A 21,228-nucleotide genomic window follows, 5' to 3' on the forward strand; every position below is an offset into this window, starting at 1 on the left:
TACCAGTATTTATTTAAATAATTAGGATTTTTACAAATTTGGAATAAGAAAATGGGGTTTATATAATTTTTTCGACTCACGGATTGAACGCATTTATAAAATTTTGTAAAATTTTCTACATTTCTCATTAAGAAAAGTGATTTAACCTGGTTTAAAAAGCAAAAATGAAACTCTTGTTTGTAACATTATTTTTGTCAATAGAAATGCTAAATGGGGGCACGTTTCATATAAATTAACATTTTTTTTAACAGTTCTACAAAATTTTTTCGACAATTTATGGGTTAAACTGAGGTGTCTTTATATTTCTATATTATAGATTATGAATATGTTCTCTTTCACAAATATATTTTGTTTTTTATACAAAAAATTTTTTAAACCGCGTTTTCAAAATTAGACCTTATACTAATAATCTACATATTAACAATCCGAAACGGATTTCAATTTCTAAAATCAAATTAAAATATTTGTAAAATTTCAAAAATTCAAGGAAAGAAAATTTCATAGATTTTAAAGTAATTAATAAAGAAGTTGCATTTATTAAATTGAAGGGCCGCATTTGTGCATAGCACTGACTGATTACAGGAATTATGTATACATAATATTCCATAATACATAAAATTTAGGTAATTTTGCAAAATTTTCCTATAATATTAGAATTCGGAATGAAAATTTGAAATTCCATTTTAATTCTTGTTTTTTTTCGAAAAAATTTCAGTATCATTCTTCATTATTTAAATGGTACAACATTTTCTTTAAATTCTTTTTAACCATATTATACGCTAAAATCAACAAAAATATTGTACCTTCTTTATAAACAAAAATAATTGTAAATATTGCAAAGTTTCTAAAAAATGTATTGAAACCATTAAATTTATTAATTTGTAAAATACGAGTGTCTTGAAAATTTTCTACTCGTATAACATAAGTATTTCACGTTCCAATGTTATATGACATGACCTTCAATTGGATGTTTGTTGTACAAAATTCTTGTAGAGACCTAAACAATATTCATATTATAAGTAAATCTGTTACATTAATGACTCTTCTGAAAAATACTAATTATAATTACTAAATAGACAAGGCTGTCAAAAATTCGGCATTACTCGTTGCATCATGTTGAAATTAAACTGCCCTGCATTATCTATTTGTTGATGTAAATGTATTATTGGCGTTTGAATTTAAAACGTCAAAAACATAGAAAATCGTATTTAATTTTAATTTATAATAATTAACTTTATAAAAAATAATAAACTTTGTGTTGTGATGAGTGTGTTTTGTGTTTTTACAAAAAATTTAATTCTTTAACAAATTATGTAAATTTTGACATATAGTTTAGCATGTCAAAAAATGCTTTATTTTTTAATAATTTTATTTTATATTAATGTTGATTTTTTTAACTGAGTTATTTTTAAATTTTAGTCTCGTGAAGGCACTTAGTTTTTTATTTTAAAATAAATAAAACTAAAATCGAAAATAAATTTTATTGAATTTCATTTCTGACATATCCCAACATAACGTTATCTATATACTATATTATGATGTTACGTTTACGTTACTTAACTGCAACACTTAAATTTTCATTGCATCTATTGTTATATTAATCGTTTCGAGGCACGTTAATCAATGATAATTTTTTATATATTCTTCTTTTTTATATTTTATGTACAATTTACTTCCAATTAATGAAAAACTAAGAAAAACACAAAATAAGCGTCTGGATATAACTTAATTCATTTCATTTATACTGTACACGAGTTTATACTATATAATTTAGCATAGATATTAAAATGTTTTCATCATATGGAGCAAATACCTACATTAAACATACACTGTACATGATGAATCAATTCGAATTCCAATTTAAGATAATTTTAAATAAAAAATCCAATCAATTTTTTGATTAAATGCATATAATAGTGTAATTTTTCAAAAATTTGTTACGTTAACATTTTGTTATACACATATACATATACATATATTACTTTGTAAAATGCAATAAAATTATTATTCTTTAAAATTTGAATTCAGTGTGATGAAGGATAAAAGAATTCAAATATCAATGATTTTAAATCCGATTTTTTTTTGGGAGAAAGCCTTACAACAAAAAATCATTTTTCCAATTAAATTTTATATACATAAGTCTCGTATATATAGAACAACCTATACATTACAAAATATTGGTATTGTGAATAAATCTCTTGAAATTATAAAATTAATTAATTGAATAAATAAAATTGAATCTATATCTGTATTTATGTATGTATGTATGTATTTAAATATTGTACAATGAAAATAAATTTCAAGGATATTGACATTTTGTTCTATTGCCTTTGATTGAGATCAAAATTATTAATTAAAAGATTATTAATGGACCAGATACATTTTTAATATTCTTTTACCATTGAATTATTTATTTAAAAACAAAAAATCTAAAATATAAATAGAAGGGCTGAAATTAAACATTCAAAATAAATTTAAAGACAAAAAAAATTATTAAACAAACATTATAGAAAATTAAATTTAACATTTTATCAATAAATTCACCTATACCATTATAGAGAATATTCAAACATACTAGATATTTACCTTCGCCTATAAATGTTATATAATTCAAGGTTAATATCGTACAATAGAAGATAAGATGTAAGAGAAACTGTGTTTGTGATTTATTTTAGGCTGTCAAAAGCACAAAGAAAGAACATCAAAAAGTAACTTAAAAGTTTGTTTTTTTCAAAAGCGCAAAGCAATAAGAAATTCAATAAAAATTTTTATTTTAATTCTGAAAGGAACGCTATATAAAACTCAATATTTTATGTATGTACTTACATACATATTGCTAATGCTGATAATACTCGTATAAGCAATAAGATTTAAAGACTCATACAAATTGTTTTTTCAAGAAATCTCAAGATTGGTACAGTCTTCTAATCTAAAAGAAAAAAACAAGGATCAAAAATTAAGATTGATTTTTCATTCTTAAAATATCGTACTAAATTCAAGTTAGATTTAGCCCAAAAATTAAATATGTAAATGCAAGTATGCAGTTGTTTATTTTGTACTTAGTTTTGTATTCCTGCTCTTTATCTCTTATACTTTCTCTTTTCCTCTGACTCACCGTTGACATGTTGGAAATTTTCCATTTCATGGAAATTTTGAAGTAAAAAAGGAAAAATGTAGAAAATTTCACCAAAAAGTTTTTATTAATTTATTGTTTTATTTTATCATGCTAAAATTTAACAATTTTTATAACAACTTTTGAGAAAAAGAGGTATTCCGCAGTCGGTAACGTTTTTTAATAGCTCCTTTGCTTTTCCTTTGCAAAATTTTCTTTTTTCTGAACACGATCATAAATTACATTCCTTGACATTGACAAATATTGACAGTAGCTACTAACGATTACTGTTTCGTTCGACTTTCATATTTTTAAAAGCATCATTGACTTGAATTTGTTCCGATAGAAAAAAAAATTTAGAATCATATTAATTTTATTGAAAAAGTAGGGTTTCAAAATAGACCAAATTGAAATATTACACAATTAATAGTAAATTAAGAAGAAAAGAATTCACAACACTGCTCTGATTTGATCTTCATCTATATAAGTATAATCTTGCAAAAATAATGTTCTTAAATTTCGAAAATTGAAGTACTGGAACATTTCTACAAAGAATAGTTATATTTGTATTTATGCATGTATTTGCGCTATTAATTCCTTCATCTCTTCGGTTCTGGTTTCATTGAATAATCTTGAATTGGGATAAAAATTGTGATTTCACTTTTAAAATGACACCAAAAGTTTTGAATAAAAATAAAATTAAATAACATTATTTTTAAAAGTTTTTATTTAAAGTTTTATATATTAAGAAACTTTTAAAAGCATTATACAAAAGAGAAAAATCAAGAGAATTCATATTATATAAGAATTTTATTTAATGTGATGTTCAACAGGGGATCATAATATTTTATTGGATCTCGAAAAAGCAAATTATGTTATTGCAAACATTCAAGTAAATTTTGCTATAGGATGAATATAAAAATATAAAAATATTTACTGTTGCTAACGCAATTTAAATGAAAACATGAAATTTTAAATAAAATATTCCATAAAAGGATGGTAACACTACTGACGAAAATATTTTTGTAATATTGAATGGTATATTTTTATTCTACTAATCGCATCTGGGCACGTAACGCTGATACTGGGATACACTTTTGTGTATTAACAGTATATGACTGAGCTTTACTATTTCCATATCGATGTCTCACATATTACCTATACAATACACGCTATTAAGGTCAATTAAAGGACAAAAAGTAAATTTTACAAGTAGTTACTTTCTCTAACAATACTACTAAAAAGAGCACATTTCAATTATTTTTCTCTTCTTGTATTGCAAAAGAGATGTAAGAGTTATTATTGACATTTAATATTTTTCTGATTTTTTGACATTATTGTGTAACATTTCTCTTATTTTCTACATATTTACAATAACATATTACATATTTTAATTAAATAAATCTTTGAATTTGAACAATATCATATTTAAAACTTTGTAGAACAGTTAATGATCCAGAAAAAAAAATGATTATTTTAACAAGAATGACATTTTTAATGTTATACTCATATTATTATTAATGATTGTGCATAGTTGTATAAACATGACATATAGCTTGTTACTTGCAATTATTAATTGAAAGCATGTATACTACCATTACCATTGAATAATATAAAAGTTAAATCATTTTAATAAGATATCGATATTATTGTTATACAACTTAATGTAATGGGAATTAAACATGATTTCCTTGTTTTTCTTCCCTCTAATACTCGTATTACACATCGTATATTACTTAAAGCGTGTAGTGCAACATGATGCATTTCGTTAAAAATTAAAATATGTATAACAACATTATATTTTTTTGTATATATAAATATAATGGGGAATAAGTTCCTTTTTTTAGATAAGTGAATCGCATATGCTCATATTATATTCTTATTCTAATATAAAAATGCATTATTATAAGAAAATATACTTAATAACATAAAAAAATACAAGCTTGTTCATAAATTCCCGATGCTCATTATAATTTTTACAATAATAGCAATTACGTATATTAGTGTATAATAATATAAACTGTAATATTTTCATTTCCTTCTGGAAATTTACTTCAAATTACATTCTGTTTTTTTTTGTTTTTTGTTTTAGAGATAAGAGTATGTTTGAAGAAGCTGCACAAGAGAGAGAATAAATACAATATATTTGACATTTTAGTTTGGTATCTCTTGTTATATAGTATATAATTAGAATGCATTTACTACATTCAAGCATCCTTATCTACATTATATTGGGAAATTTACAAAAAAAAATATTAATTTTAAAATTATATAGTAAGACAATTGAAGTTTGTATGTATAGAATGTGAAACGAAACATCGAATGCAATTATGAAAAATTCATGAAACATAAAAATAAATAAGATTAGATTTGTTGTTTCTTATAGAAATTTTTTTAATATCCTTTATTTAATTTTATATTCCATACATCAATAAGATAAGTAATTTTTTTTTTAAGAAATTGTAATTCCTTAAGGAATATAGGATACTAAATATAATAACATTAACTGAATATAAGAACTATATATTAGAGTATAACAATAAATATAAGAACCATATTGAATCCTTCATTATGTATTTTGAAAATATTTTATACATCATCTATAATTATGATTATAACTTCAATATACTTTTATTAAAATGGTGCTCTATACTGGTAAAATGTTTTAAGAAAAATGAATTTCAAACAAAATTAGTTTAGTCAACTGTTACTTCTCATTGACTTTATTTACCGTTTGCTTCTCACTATATAATATAAAAAGAATTAACCAGAATCATCGAAAACAAGAACATTCAAATTCAACACACAAAATACGCTTTAATTAAATCGCAACATAATGCTACTTAGATCTTTTCGGGAAATGCTAGAAAAGTTGTATTGCTATTTATGAAGGACCCAACTATGTGGTTTATGCAGAGACCAATTACTAGGCTACTTCACCTTACCAGAACCAAATATTATCTATAATTTAAATTACTAACATTGCCTTAGGTAATGAAAAAAACTCTCTTTAATTGCTAACTTTTACTAATCAGAAGATATCACATTTAAACTTACAAAAGGAATTGTGTCGAAAATAATTCCTACAATTTTACAAAAAGCATTGATGAATTTGCAGCAAAAAAGGCATTTTGACTATTTTACATGCGCATAGTTATTTGCAACATTTTTGAACAAAAATGGAAAAATGTTGGTTATTGCGTTGGTCACAATTTCCAGTAATAAACTTATTGGAAAAATTAACCACTTATATGCTAAAAATGTTGACGCACAGATGTTATAGTAACGTTATTGCTTCCAAAAATGTGTTTAGTAAAATCACAGCACAATTTTCGGCTTGGACGATGGTTGTCATGTAAAAGCATATATATAAAAGTAGGAACAAACATTTAAATCAAACAATATTGCCGATTTTGAATATAATTTAATCTTACTTAATAACTATTCACAATCATGACAAATAATTCCAAATTGTATCATAAAAATATTTCATAAAATAAAAAACTACTTTTGAATTTTTTAATATTTCAAATCTCAGTCATAATTTTTTGTAAATTTTTATAATTTTGTTAGTAAATTTAATTTTTATTTAAAATTGTTAAACAATTACTAACTTTCTTGCCATCGTCAAGTTTACGTCAAAAAATTCTTCAAAATTAAAATTAGTACACACACAGAGCTTCACTTTTAATATAGTAGATCTTTTAAAGCTAATTGGTCAAAATCACAAGCAATACATAATGTTATTCATTGATATCCTGTAATAAAAAATTCATCAAACGTGTTTTATATGAAGAATTTTCAAAATCAAGATACATAAATTTTTTTGAAAATATGCGCTTGCAAATCGTTTTGATGAGACTGCATTGCTTAAATATTTTAATTTCATTTACAATTGCATGTATAAATTATTTAGAATTTTAGGAAATTGATCTTAAAATTCTTTGCATTGGTAGCCCTTCAAATAAAACTTAATTTATTTATATAATTTTATTTAGAAATTTTTCACAAATCCAAAAATTTGCCTTCAAATTAAAATTTATAGAAAAATTAAAGAAAAAGAAAGGTACTGCAACAAAAATAGTTTGTTTTTTCACTAAATTAAAAACCAGAACAAAATCAATTTAATTAATTTATTTTATTGCCACATAAATAACAATGAGTCTTTATTAAGGAATAATATTCAAAAAAATTATTTTTATTATTTTAAAAAAATTTAATTTTTTGTTTTATATTACGTAAATTTCCCTAATATTTTTATTTATTTTTTATTTTTCTTTTTATAAATTTTAAATTACATCTTATATATACATATATACAAAATGTATAACACAAAATACCTTCCGCATTCTTTTTTAAAATCTCAAAACAAAGGAATTTTATTATTCATTTTATTTTGTAACAAAATAATGGATATTTAATCCTCCAAAAATTGGTATATTTAAGAAGAGATTAAAAAATTCAGTAAAAATTTTGTCAATTGTCTACTACAACACTTAACTTTGTACATTATTTTATGTATACATTAGTTCATTTAACATTATAATATGTACGTATGTATAATGCCCAACTTTATATAATGCAAATATATTTATATACATAATATATGTATATATACATAAAATGAAAGCTAAGGGACCAAATCTGTTTTCTTTTTATTCTCACTTCATAGAAAAATTTAAAAACTCAATGAATATTTTATAATAGACATTTGGGGGAGATTTAAAAAGTCCTTACGAAAAAAAAAATCATTTGTTTTTTACCTTAGTTTTCTATTTAAAATATTATACTCGTACTTATATCCTTCTTGAATAATATAAGCTGCGTTCATTTGCATTTTACAAAGGGCGAAAAAAAAAATCAAACTTTTGGACTCTTTAAACTCTTTCTTCGAGCCAAAGAAAAAAAAAACAAAGATGGGAGAAAAAAAATTTAAAAGGAAAATCCTATTAGAATTTGTTTTTGTAAAATTTTTTTTCCCATCTTTTGGAAACATTAAAATTGTTGGGCCTTTTGTTAATTTGAGACAATTTTTCCTCTCCGTCAACTTTTTACTGCATTCTATGAATGAAATTTTCATCTTGTTATTTTAAAAAGTTTTTAATTTAAAAAAAAAAAGAAAATAATTTTAAGGTTATTTTTTTTTCCCCAGGAAAACTTTAAAATTTTTATACGAATTAAATTTATTAAAAAAAAATATAAAATTATAGTGAATTACACATACAAAAATCAAATCTATTATTTGAAGAATTTCCAATAAACTTTCAGAATTTTATTAGATCGATTCGCGAGATTTGTAATTCTTAAATTGTTTTGTTGTAAATGGGGCCCGCCACAAAATTTATAATTCAAACCTTCAAATAAATTTCAAATAATTCACATTAGAATAATATGCGAATTATTTTATGTTATGAGTAATTAGAATAGTCGATTTATTTTGAATGTTAAGCTTTTTATTAAGCTTTAATTTCCTGTAAGGTTGAACTTTCATTTGATCTGGATCCCTTGAAATTTGTTAAATTTTGATTAATTGATTATTTCTTAAAGTAGAACCTTTCTCTCTAATAATTTAAATCAAGAATTTCTATTTTTTATATTATCTACATATTTATTCTTTAGAGAGGTTTCAATGGTCTACACTCTACTGGTTCAATAGTTTTCTCTTATTACATATGGCATAAATTTAGGAGATGTACATAATATTACATAAGTGATAATTTTTAAAATATTATTGCTAGAATTGAACATTAAAATAAAATTGAGAAACAAATGTACGTTTTTGCCGCTTCCAGAGGAAAAATATTTTTGGAAATGTACTAAAAAATACTAATCTGATCTAAATCTGATCTAAATCAGTTATAAACATAGATACAGGGTGATTCAGTAAAGAGTACAATATTTATATGCAGGGAGATCTTCAAGAAATTTCTATTTGCCCAAGTTTTTTTTGCTGATAACTTCGATTCCAAAAAAGATAGAACATTCACATAAACAATTTTTTGAAAAAGCAAAGAACTTGCAACCCATATATTATTTAATTTTGTATACTACGTAATTTGTTTCATTTTTATTTTTTTGGTTTTCTCTAAACCGATAATAATTTCGTTCGTAATTTTTTGATATTTTTGGATTTTTTTACAGAATTTTGACCATTTTCTTAAATTTTCATTGGCAAAAAATTTATAAAATGAAAAAATTATTGAAGTCACAAACGTAGGTGTCTCATATACACTGATACTTTAGATGTGAGAATACGATTACTTTTTAAAACATTTTTACTCACTACATGGAGTAGAATAATAAAAGAAAGGTATAAGATTGCACTAAACTTCACATGTGGAGCCATCAACAAAAGTGCACTTACTTATACTTACAAGTGTATAAGACGCCTTTGATTAACTTTATAGATTTAAATTCCTTAAAAACAACAAAATATTGTAGGTTTTTCCACATTCATGTATTATTCCCCCTCCTCTTCCAATTTTTCTCCCCCGTCAATCACCTACACAATTTTCTAATTTTCTTTGTGTTTGTGTAATATCTACAGTTTTGGTGAACATAGAATCTACTTATCATAAGTTTAACAACTTCACTATGTGCATAATATTCGAATATTTAGATACACTTAAATGCAAGGACATTTTATTCTTCACAAAATCTTTATTTTATTCTTCAAATAAAAAATTAAAATTATTATGAAAAAACTCATTCTTTTAGGGATTACAGTTTGATTATGGAAGAAAAGGAATGCTTTAAAATATTGGTTTGGATATATGAAATAAAATATGCTACACTATAATTATGTTATAAGTTTTTTGAATTTATATTTTTCAATTCTTTAATTTTTATTTTTAATAATTCTCATTTCTTTTTTTATATTATTTATTTCATTATTTTTACATTATTTTCCGTAAAGGTAAAATGTCAATGAAGGAAGTTGATACACAAATGTTAAGTGTTCAAAATAAGAATAGCAGTTACTTTGTTGAATGGATACCAAATAATGTTAAAGTAGCTGTTTGTGACATACCGCCTAGAGGTTTAAAAATGTCAGCAACATTTATTGGTAATTCAACAGCAATCCAAGAAATATTTAAAAGAATTTCAGAACAATTTACGGCAATGTTTAGGCGTAAAGCATTTTTACATTGGTATACTGGAGAAGGTATGGATGAAATGGAATTTACAGAAGCTGAAAGTAATATGAATGATTTAATATCAGAATATCAACAGTACCAGGTACGTTAAGAAGGTTTTAAAAATTTTAAAATACAAAATAATATTTATTGGACAAAATTATAAATCATGAATTTCCAAAGCTCTTATGAAAAAGTACATTTAAATATCTTTTTCATTTTGTTATGATTACTTTTTACATACATACATATTTTCTTTAAAGATGATTATCTTAATGTAAATTTTTATTTCTATATTTTAAAGTTGCTGACATATTTAATAGCATTCATATTTCTAAAACAGTTCCCTCCTCTGCTAATTATTTTTCTTTCTAGTCCATTTCAGTCTAATACATATACTCCAACTCCTTAAATTTAGACTGAAACTAATAATGCTAGATTAAATACGAAATCTGCCTCTTTGCTTAAAGCATGTAAGGCAAAATCTATTAACTGGTTCTTCTTCGATTATTTTAACATTAAAATATCCTTTTTCATACAGAACCAATAGTATTTAAATTTTGAAAATAATCGAGAGTAGTGTTTTATTTTTGAAAACGTATTATGTACTTTTACTATGAACATTTTTCAAAAACTTTCTAATAAACTGTAAAAGCACAAGATTTTTTTTAATACATAAATGTAGATTTGAAGGTGGTACATTCATAGAAATACGACTTGCATATGTAAAAAATAAAAATATGTGTTATAAAAATAAAACTAATAAAATAATATGTGAATTTTCTTTCAAATAAATCAATAGGAAGCCTCAGCGGAAGATGATGCTGAATTTGATGAAGAAGAAGAAATACAACAGCAAGAACAGGAACAAGAACAAGAACAAAATCATGTTGAAGGTGAAATGATGTAACAATTTTTATATCAGAAAACCACCGATTAAAATTAATTTGTACTGAAAGATTGATGCAATTTTGTTTTAAATTTTTTATTTTTACCATGTAATTAAGTTTAAAAAAAAACAATGAGACATGATTTTTTCACAAATAATTAAAATTAAAAAATTTGTTTTTGCAATTTCATTTAGAAAATGTATTTAATTATCAAAATAAAGACGTTGTAGTTTAAAATATTGTATACTTTTATTTTTCAAGAAAACGAAAAGTTAAAAAAATTTGGTAATTTGGTACACAAATACTTATTACACATTTGGTACATAAATACAACTGTACTTCTTGCTTCTACAAAGAAACATTACTACATTACTACATTACATAATATGTACATACGTTAAACTATATGCTCCACAAATACTTATTATTACTTTTATATTTTAATCACTTACAATCGAACTGTTCGTTTTTATCTAGCAACTTATTACACGTAGGTGACGTGATGATCAAAAGAATTTAAATGTATACTATTTTTATACAATTTTTAAAGTATAAAAATACATATTAACAATAAGGTATTTTCATGTACTACTCAACTAATTTTTCAAAATTATTATTATCATGCACGTACGTATTTTTCAATTTTTGTCAACAATTTTGTTTCCATTAGTAAGTCACACTTTCAAAAATTTTATAGTAAAGCAAGAAGTACCATGACAGTGCTGAAAATCAATCATTATGGAATCAAGGAAACGTGATGATATTGATAGAACAGACTTATTCAGTAAACTGCCTCGCAAAATGTGACAATAGCAAATAAAATTTTTCTTAACTAGACAAAAATGTATGCTTATATTTTTTATATGAAATTTAATAATATCTTATAACTAAAAGTAAACTTATTTTGTAAAAATTAAATAATTTGTATTCCAAATATATAAATCTTAAATTCTAAACAATCCTTTAAAAACTGTGAAAATGTGTTGTACTTTCTAATAATTAATTTCATATAGCAAAATAACGATTATATGAGAAAAACAATATTATCAGCTACCATAATTTGATTGTCGTCTGTCATTTTATTGATAGCAGCTTCGATTTCACTTTTACTAAAAGCAGTTTCAACATTTTCGTTTATATGTTTTGTAATTTTTTCTAATGGTAAACTATCAACTCTCGATTCTCTGAATAGTTTTGCAACAATATTTTTAAATAATTTTAAGCGATCTTCACTTATTACAATTGGTTCACTTGGAGTTATTTCTTCTGTAGAATGTGCTGATGACGTTGTACCAATAGATTTTCTTGTTTCTCTTCTAGTCAAATCGCCTTCATCAGGTGGTGGTTGTATTATTTCTTCATCATCGGACTCTGGTTGGGTTCGTGTCCTTTTGCGTGCACGTTTTCCTGGTGTTGCTGCTTCAGCAGTTGATTCACTATTCTCTTCAGTAGTACCATTTTCTTCCGCATCAATATCATCTTCATCAGAAGCATCATCCCTGCGACGTTTTTTTCGCTCTTTTTCCAAGACCCTTTTGAAATAAGCAAATTGTACTAATTCGATTGCTGCTTGAGCATCATCTGCAGTAACGGTTTTTGCTAACCGCGCTCTAGCATGTGCGGTTGCCAGACGAATTAAGGTTTCTAAACAACGTGCAGTTACTGGTTGTGTTCTTGCTATATCGGAATCCATTTGATCCTGTGATCGCAAGCGAGAATATTCATTTGAAATAACTTCGGAAGCTTGTTCTGATAGTTTCGGTTTCAAACATTTAGCTATGTGAATATATTTTCGCATGAATTCTACCGAAAGTATTCTGTCTTGCTTGGAACGAGATTTTCCATGAAGAAGTGGATCATACTTTTCGTAAACTAACGCTTCTTTATGGTTTTCATTTGTTCCAAAAGCCAAGCTATCGGCATAACTGTTACCCATCGATAAAACAGCGCCATCTGCCTCATTAGGATCCCTAATAAAGATAAACATGTAGATTTTTTACTTGTAATCATTTTAAATCTTACCGATAACGATGCATTCTTACAACATGATCAGAAATCATTTGGTCAATATCATTATCAATATTATCAAGCATTACAAATAGTAAATCAAAACGCGATAATAAAGAATCTTGAAGTCCTATGTTCTCCATTGGTGTTTTATATTGATCATACTAAAAGTAAGAAAATATTTAGATGATTTTAAAATAAAAAATTGAGTTTGATTTTACTCTTCCATAAACCGGATTTGCCGCAGCTAAAACTGAACACCTTGCATTTAAAGAAGCGTGAATTCCAGCTTTCGAAATGGTAACTCTACCTTGTTCCATTACTTCATGTATTGCAGTTCTATCAATGTCGCTCATTTTATCAAATTCATCAATACACACAACACCTCGATCCGCTAAAACCATCGCACCAGCCTCCAAACGACGTTCGCCAGTTTCTTGGTCCGTTGTTACAGCCGCTGTTAAACCTACTCCACTTGATCCACGTCCTGTTGTAGGAATAGCCCTTGGAGCAGTGTTTAAAACATATCGAAGTATTTGTGATTTTGCAACACTTGGATCACCAATTAGTAAAACATTTATGTCGCCTCTTAAACGCGTTCCATTTGGCAAAACTTTTTCAACTCCACCCAAAAGCAAACAGAGAATTGCTTTTTTCACATATTCATGTCCATAAATAGAAGGGGCCAGACTTTTCGATAGTAGCTCAAAAATATCATTATTCTTGGCAAGTTTTTTACAAAAATTCACATCTTCTCTAGTTATTTTCAAATTGCTGTCTTTATTCAACTGTGATATGTTATTAGCAATCAATACTGTTCTGAATGTACCAGAAGTGTAACCAGATTGTTTCGAAGGCAAACATCTGTAATTTCCAACTACTTGAATACGATCACCCGGCTTACATTTGTCTACTAAATCATCATCGCAAACAATATCAACAGATCGAGGTAATTGACCAGCTGGAGCTTTTTCTGGCATTTCTTGAATTGTTATAGTTTGATGATCTTTGTACGTACAGAGTCCGAACTCCGTTTCCAATAAATTGCCTTCGTCATCCTTTGTTGGATATACAGCACTACTTGGTACCGCTTCAAACGATGTTAAATCAGTATATTTACGTTCCATAGTTTTCTTAGTTGCAGGACAATAGTGTACGCTTCGAACAACTTTTGGACGAATCAAAGAAACTTTTGTAACAATTCCTTCAACACACACGAGATTACCCAAGAATCTACCAAAAAAATTAAAATATTACTTACATATTCCTCACGATAAATACATAAGTATGTACAATATGGATGTACTATAACATACCTTGATGTAAGGGATCTTGGTGTAACATGCCTATTTCCAAAACAACCCTCAAATCCAATAAAAAAATCATCATGCTGTTTTGAATATGAAGGTTGTATTGATGAAACATATTCCTTTAGAGCTCTTCCGAAAGCTAGCTGCTCTTCAAATGCAGCAACTAACAAGGCCGCTGACCTTGCTGGATTCTTCCGTTTTATATCATTCACATTCACAATTAAGCGTTTGCTATTTTGAGCAATCATTTCTTTAACATGACTGCTGTAAATTCCTTGATCTTCCTAAAAAAGCGGCTTAAAATAATTCTTCTAAATTTATAGTTTCAAATGCTATACCTCATCATCTAAGAAATCTAAATATTCACGTTGAATTTCTCTTAAATGTTGCTCGTCTTCTGCCATTTCAGATCTAATTTGTAACTACTTTACCTTATCTTACTTTTATATTAGTTTTACCAAATATAAAAGTGTTTACAGTGAATATTGTAACTAAAATAATTTTATTTATATTAAAATTTTTATTTCGACCCTAGCAATTAATCAACATTCACTTTTACAGCAGTATAACAAAATGAATTAGAATATTTTTGGCGGGAATATCCTTAAGATTTTGACATTCCTCAACCAAGATTGAGTTGTCAAAATTTAGTACGTTCAGAAATTAAGAGTTGGTACAGTTGTATACACTAAGTTAAGTACATATTGCGTTTAAGCTCAGGAATCGCAAATTTGTTTACAGTAATGCATAATGCTTAACAAACAAAGCTATCTAAAATGAAAAATTATGAATTGAAATTGAGAATGTTTTAACAAAACAAAAAAAAAACTGTTTGCGAAACCAATAAAAGATATGTTAAGTTAAAAACATAACAAGCGATTTTCCGCGCAAAATGTCAGAATCCATATAGAAAACGCAAATTTGGAGGCGAACGCTTAAAATTAAGCGAAATTATCGTCGCAAGTTTAACCGTAGGCAGTAAAATAAACTAAATTCATTTTCCGCTGTTGTTTTAGGTTAATAAAGCAAATCATCCGCCATTCCCGTTCCCTGCTTTGGCGTTCTTTTTACAATTACATTTGATGATACATTCTCAGAAAAATTTTATTCACATACAAATGAAGTGGCATTTGTAATATTTTAAACAAATTCTATTGTATATAATATATTTTGAGTACTGTCAAAAGAATTGGCTTTTGTTAATTTTTTTCTTCTTAAAAAAATAAAAATTGTTTGTTGATTCGAATTTTTTTTTTTTTTACAATATGCCAAATTACTTGCATAAATTAATGGTAATAAAACTATCTTGCCACTTATTGGGACTTTTGCATAAATTTTGAAAAATAATGAAGTTAAAAATTGGTAGCAAAAAATTTTATAGAAGGCTGTCATTTACTAATTTTGGTACCTTCAATTTTTGCAATGTCAATGTCAAGGTGGATTATCAAATAACAACATGTAATTGTCGGAAAGCTTATAAAAGTCAAAAATATAACAATGGAACGTAGAAATTTTTTTGAAAAAGCGCATAATTCATTGAAAATTTAAATAATGCTCCTCTTAAATTAAATAATGAGGTCGAAAATGGAGTTATTATGGGATGTACACAGAATCGTAAAGCAGAAGCTAACAAAAAATTTAACATAAAGTATGAGAAAAAATATTGCAATTGCACTTAGAATGGTTGGGAAACGAATTTCTATTTTGGTCAAACAAAAAAACTAAAGAACTAAATTAAAATGAAAAAATGAAGATTTAAAATAGGGTGATGAATCTGAGCTCGGATTTGTACTGAAGAAATTTTTTAACGCAATTTATACGTTTTTGGTCAATTCGAACTCGTTAAAAGACTAAAAAAATCAATATTTTTTCTAAAAAAATCAATTTTCATTTATGAAAACAAAATATTTTAAAGGATGAAAACAAAAAACAAAAGATCTAGGAAAATCAATGGGAACAGCCTTGCTTAAAAAGAAAACTTAAATATAGATTGATTGTAGAAAATAACTATTTTGTAGCAAAACATCAAGGTTCAAAACAAAATACATGCATATTAGAAAGTTACCAAATTTTATTGCAGGCGAAAACTGGAACAACCATAACTTGTTGCATAAAAAAACTAATGATGCAAAATTAGCATGTTTACTTTGAATAAGAAGTGTTAGGCGAATAAATTTTCATTTTTAAAAATAATCCTTAAAATTTTACGTTTCTAACTTATAGCAGATAATGCATTACCTAATGAATTGTTTATGAAAACAAACTAAATAAAAGCAGGATATAAATTTAATGTGTTCAAGAAGTTTTACAAATCTACATAATAGTGTCGAGAACTTAGTGATCATTTGGTTAGAAGACATGGATGTGCATATGCCACAAAGATAGTGATTTAACTTTAAAAGACGACTTGATAACACGAAGCCAACCTAGAAAGAGATCAATAATGTTCGGTAAATCGTTATAAAATTATTCAAATAAGAATATATGAGTATGTATGTAAAAGAATCAGCCATAATTTCTTTGTTATTCTGCTAGTTTAAGCTTATGCTCTACCTACCAAATTTAAAAATAAACAAAGCTTTGTCTGAAATCCTAATGAAACTTAAATATTTATTATAGATTATAAAATAAAATAAAAAAGAAGGGTAGAACGACTCGCAGTGCTGATTTGTTTATATCAATTATTGTTTGTTGAACTTACTTTGACAACCAAAATAAAACAAATTTAAAAAAATATGTTTAGGTATGTACATATATGTACAAAAATATGTATATGTACATTTTCAAAAAATATGTATATGTACATTTTCAAAAAATATGGATTTAACGCTAGGAGTAATCGAGAGATTTATATATACATACATACGTTATATGTAAATTATTTTATATTTTTTCTAATAAAAATTCGAATGATTAAGAAAATATTTCCAAAAAAAAATTTGTTTATTTGCTGATAAAGTGGTTCCCATAAGTTTTAGTCAAGTGAACAAAATAAAGTTTGTAGTCAGAATCCTTCAGTATCGCTGGTTGCTTTTGTATAACAATTCCACCACTCACGAATGCATTTCGCCATTTTTTTTCTACGGAAACGAAGGGATTCATAAACACACATTTGAATAAACTCTGATTTTGTTTCAAGATTTCCTTGAACTAAGCTTAAATGATCTAAAAGATCAGAATAATTATGACCCAATTTTCGAATATCTTTGAATACAATAGATCTTGTTTTCAAATTTTGCTTTTTAATAATTTCATATTGCTCGGGTGAAATAACATCTGCTTCAGAATTTTCGTCTGTTTGTAGCATATCTATCTTTTTAGCAAGTTTAGTATCTACAGATTCTATTCGACACTGTTGCAATATTTTAGAAATTTCTTCGGGATCATTTAAATCATTTCGGTTATTTAAATTTGCATTTGTCGAAATTGAATTAAGTTCATTATGGGAATTAATGTTTTGTACTATAAATGGTTCTGAAACTTGGTTATCAAAACAAGGATTGCTAAAAACGGACGATTCTGCAATGTTATTTTGGATATTTGCGAAATTGTTATTGAATGTAATAGGCACCACTTGATAGCTTCCTAATTTTAATTCGGTAGCATCTGCTTCCTTCTCAAGCTCGCAGTTTAGATAATTTGAACTATTGCCATTAAAGGGAAGATCTTCCGGTTCTTGAAATTCGAAAAGATCTGGTTTCCAATCGTCTGATGCAACAGAAATGTCGTCTTCGACATCGGATCTAGATGGACTCGTTTTTACAGAACTGCTGTCATCAGATAAACGTCTAAATATGAAGTCCTTTCTTATGGGACCAGCTTTCCTTTTTCTGTTCATACGTGCATTCGATTCATTCTTTTTCATCAAAATATTTGATGTATTTGTTTTCACCGGCGCAACTTCACCCAAATCAGCCTCGTCTACCATAACCATATGTTTATCTTTTTTGTAAGGATTTCCAAACATGTGCTGCCGAACATTAGTTGGTTCGATTTCTCTTAATGGGCTTTCCTTATTTTTAAGATATTCTTGGTAGTTTCCCATTTCAGAAATAGGCAAGCAATGTCCAGAGTCTTTGGTTGTTAAATTGAACCCGGAACTGAAGGCTTTGATAAAATTACTACTCATTCTGGAAACCTCATCAATTAAATCTCTTCGAACTATATCAAATGGATTGCGGTAGTTTTTAACTGATATTTGAGGAATTAAAGAAGGGACTACAATGGTATAATTATCAAAAGTTACAATTTCATGATGTACTTTGTTAAATGTTTCTTTCAGCATTGGATTTCTTATAGGATCTCGTCGTAGATTATTGTTCACATTAAGTTTAGTTGTTTCTATTTGTCTATAAGGTGGTTTAATTTGTTTTAAAATTTTATACACCCGTAAACATAAATTTTCTTGATCTTGTTTTGCAGTATTTTTCATTTGTTTTAAATAATTTGCTACATTAGGGCTTAAAAAGTTATCCATATTTTCGGGTAGCATAAATTGCAACAGTGGTGGAGGAACATTTAAAGTCCCAAGAGCTCGACGTAGAAAAGGACAATAATACTGCGGAAGTGATCTTACGTAGGCATTGAATTTATACATCCACTCGTTCGGTGGATTTAAAAGAAATTTGTGAAACAGATCGTATAGTAATGGTAGCAGTAGCGGATAGTTATACGCTAGAACAAATAAATAAACTTGTGTAAAGCTTTGATTTGCTTTTAAGAAACCAAAAGGAACTTCCAGTACATGCAATCCGTTCGAAATACAGACAGGCCAACATTTATTAGGTTCTCTTTTAGATAATATTTGTAAAGTGAGAGCAGAAGGTTCCATTTCATATTTGTCAACTGGAAAATTTCGCAAAATCTGTGGTTCATCAATAGAGGGAGACATCACTCGTATTTTTGGATGAGCGTCACGTGGTGGCAAAGTTGTAGATTTTGAATCAGGCCAAAAAGATTCCGGTAAAGGCCAGTAGCCTACAGGATATGCTTTTTGAGTTGGATTTTTCATTACAAATATCATTTTCTTCATAGCCTGAAATGATATATCCTGCATTTCACCGTCTTTTAACTCTTTTGGAATATATGGTTCAAAATGTAAAACAACACCAGGTTGAATTTTTTGAACTAGGCTTTCAATGCATTGATTTAAAATATGGTGCGATTTTATTCGATAAGACCGCCCCCCAGTTACTTCGCACATCCTTTCAATGTGTGAGTCATCATGCGGAACTTTTCCTTCCATTCTGTCGTCACCTTTACTGCCACCCATCCTCAAAACTAGTGCAAAAAATCGTTGATCCCATCTGAAAGGCTCTTTGGTAAATTTTGTCCCAGGGACTTGTGAGTTTAGTGGAAGGATCATTTCTTGATGAACTCCACTTCGATATGAATATTTGCCGCCGTCAGTTATAGCTATAATTACAGATGATTCTAAATAAAATGGGCAACGACCTTGACCGTATGTGTCAATCCCTGACTGCATTCTATTAAGGTTAAGTAAGTCCAAGGCATTCTTTAAAGCCTCACCCATTGATGTTAATCCATTGCATTGCAAATTTTTTAACTCATTCATAAAAGTTGCATGATTTTCTTTCCATCCAGCTTTTACATTTGCTGGGGGATCTTCAAATGTCAAAAGCATATATCTATCACCTAGGCAGTCTTGAGTCCTCTGTCGGTATTTTAAAAATATCTCCACTGCACTTTTAGCAATATCTAAATAATTTTTTTGAACTCCATTAATGTAGGCTTTTTGGCACATAGATGCCGAAGTATCTACTAGAAACAATATAATTGTCATCCTTTTTTTTAACGTATACAAATTTTGTTCTAAAAAAACATATATGTTTTTTTAATTTAATTTTAATAATTTTTTTAATATTAATAAGTAATAATTAAATGGTTTTTCTATACAATAATAATTCTTACCTTCTATATTTTTTTAGAATTTACTACAGGATACTTAGCATCCGATTTGCTTTTTTTTAAATTAATCTCAAGTAGGTAATACTTTTTTTTTATAACTAGGTTTTTTTTCTAAGTTTCAAGGAAACGCTTAAGCTTCGCCTAATTGTAATAAACTGGAACTTTTCTTATGTTGCAAGAATTTTTATAAATTTAATATACCTACATTGCACATTCGTATTAAAATTCAGTACATTTGGTCAATTGAAAATAGAAATTAATAATTTGACGTTTTGTAATTATGTACATACTACAATACTACATACATATTAAACAACGAAATCATAATAGGGATGTCGAAAGACAAAATTCATGTCATCATCGGAATAAAACACAAATCTTGCGTTGTCGTACAATATTTTTGCAAATCAAACACTTGTGAATGAATGAAATTGAATTTCGGAAAAGAAAATCAAAAAATTGAATGCAAACATATATGTATGTAGTTAATAAAATAATCTTAACGTCGTAATCATTTCTTTATAATAAAGATGACATAAGCTCATTATTAACATAGAAAATTTGAAAACAAGGGTTGAATGTATTTAATGTGTAAACACAATTTGAATTTAATCAAATTAATGTAAATTTTATGTGATTTTTTATTGAAATACAATGCGTCATTTAAAATATTCTTTTGCATTTAAAATGCAGTGCTACAAGTTGATAGTGTATTTACAAATTTTATATTTTGCCACATAATAAGGTTGGTATTTTTTAAGATAAGTTGTCAAATATTAAAATTATATGCGAAAATCAAAGCATACTCATACGATCTTGACAACTGAAATTTAAAATTATGTCCC

The 21,228-nt window shown here is 26.6% G+C and overlaps 3 protein-coding genes across 3 annotated transcripts in view; 1 reads left to right on the top strand and 2 right to left on the bottom strand.

The window, feature by feature from the left end:
• The window catches only part of LOC129614432 (tubulin beta chain-like), a 95,554-nt gene extending 84,179 nt beyond the window's left edge, over window positions 1-11,375 (top strand). Inside the window, exons 6-7 of the mRNA XM_055529027.1 lie at window positions 10,029-10,351; window positions 11,051-11,375. Coding sequence (XP_055385002.1) covers window positions 10,029-10,351; window positions 11,051-11,158 — 431 coding nt within the window. The 3' untranslated portion in view covers window positions 11,159-11,375. The remainder of the gene's footprint in view (window positions 1-10,028; window positions 10,352-11,050) is intronic.
• Window positions 11,376-11,971: 596 nt separating this feature from the next.
• Window positions 11,972-15,065, bottom strand: LOC129614433 (DNA replication licensing factor Mcm3). The gene is made up of 5 exons (XM_055529028.1): window positions 14,794-15,065; window positions 14,462-14,739; window positions 13,367-14,378; window positions 13,161-13,309; window positions 11,972-13,108 (listed from the first exon to the last, which is right to left on the bottom strand). The coding sequence occupies exons 1-5, from the start codon at window positions 14,857-14,859 to the stop codon at window positions 12,163-12,165; spliced, it is 2,451 nt and encodes an 816-aa protein (XP_055385003.1). The 5' UTR covers window positions 14,860-15,065; the 3' UTR covers window positions 11,972-12,162.
• A 686-nt stretch (window positions 15,066-15,751) lies between these two features.
• LOC129614256 (integrator complex subunit 6) lies at window positions 15,752-20,617 on the bottom strand. Its single transcript, XM_055528755.1, has 2 exons — window positions 20,387-20,617; window positions 15,752-20,287 (listed from the first exon to the last, which is right to left on the bottom strand). The coding sequence occupies exon 2, from the start codon at window positions 20,256-20,258 to the stop codon at window positions 17,460-17,462; it is 2,799 nt and encodes a 932-aa protein (XP_055384730.1). The 5' UTR covers window positions 20,259-20,287; window positions 20,387-20,617; the 3' UTR covers window positions 15,752-17,459.
• Between the last annotated feature and the right edge of the window lie 611 nt (window positions 20,618-21,228).

Source organism: Condylostylus longicornis, unplaced genomic scaffold, assembly GCF_029603195.1.
Source record: "Condylostylus longicornis isolate FDR11 unplaced genomic scaffold, ASM2960319v2 ptg000107l, whole genome shotgun sequence".
In the NCBI taxonomy this organism is placed as follows: Eukaryota; Metazoa; Arthropoda; class Insecta; order Diptera; family Dolichopodidae; genus Condylostylus; species Condylostylus longicornis.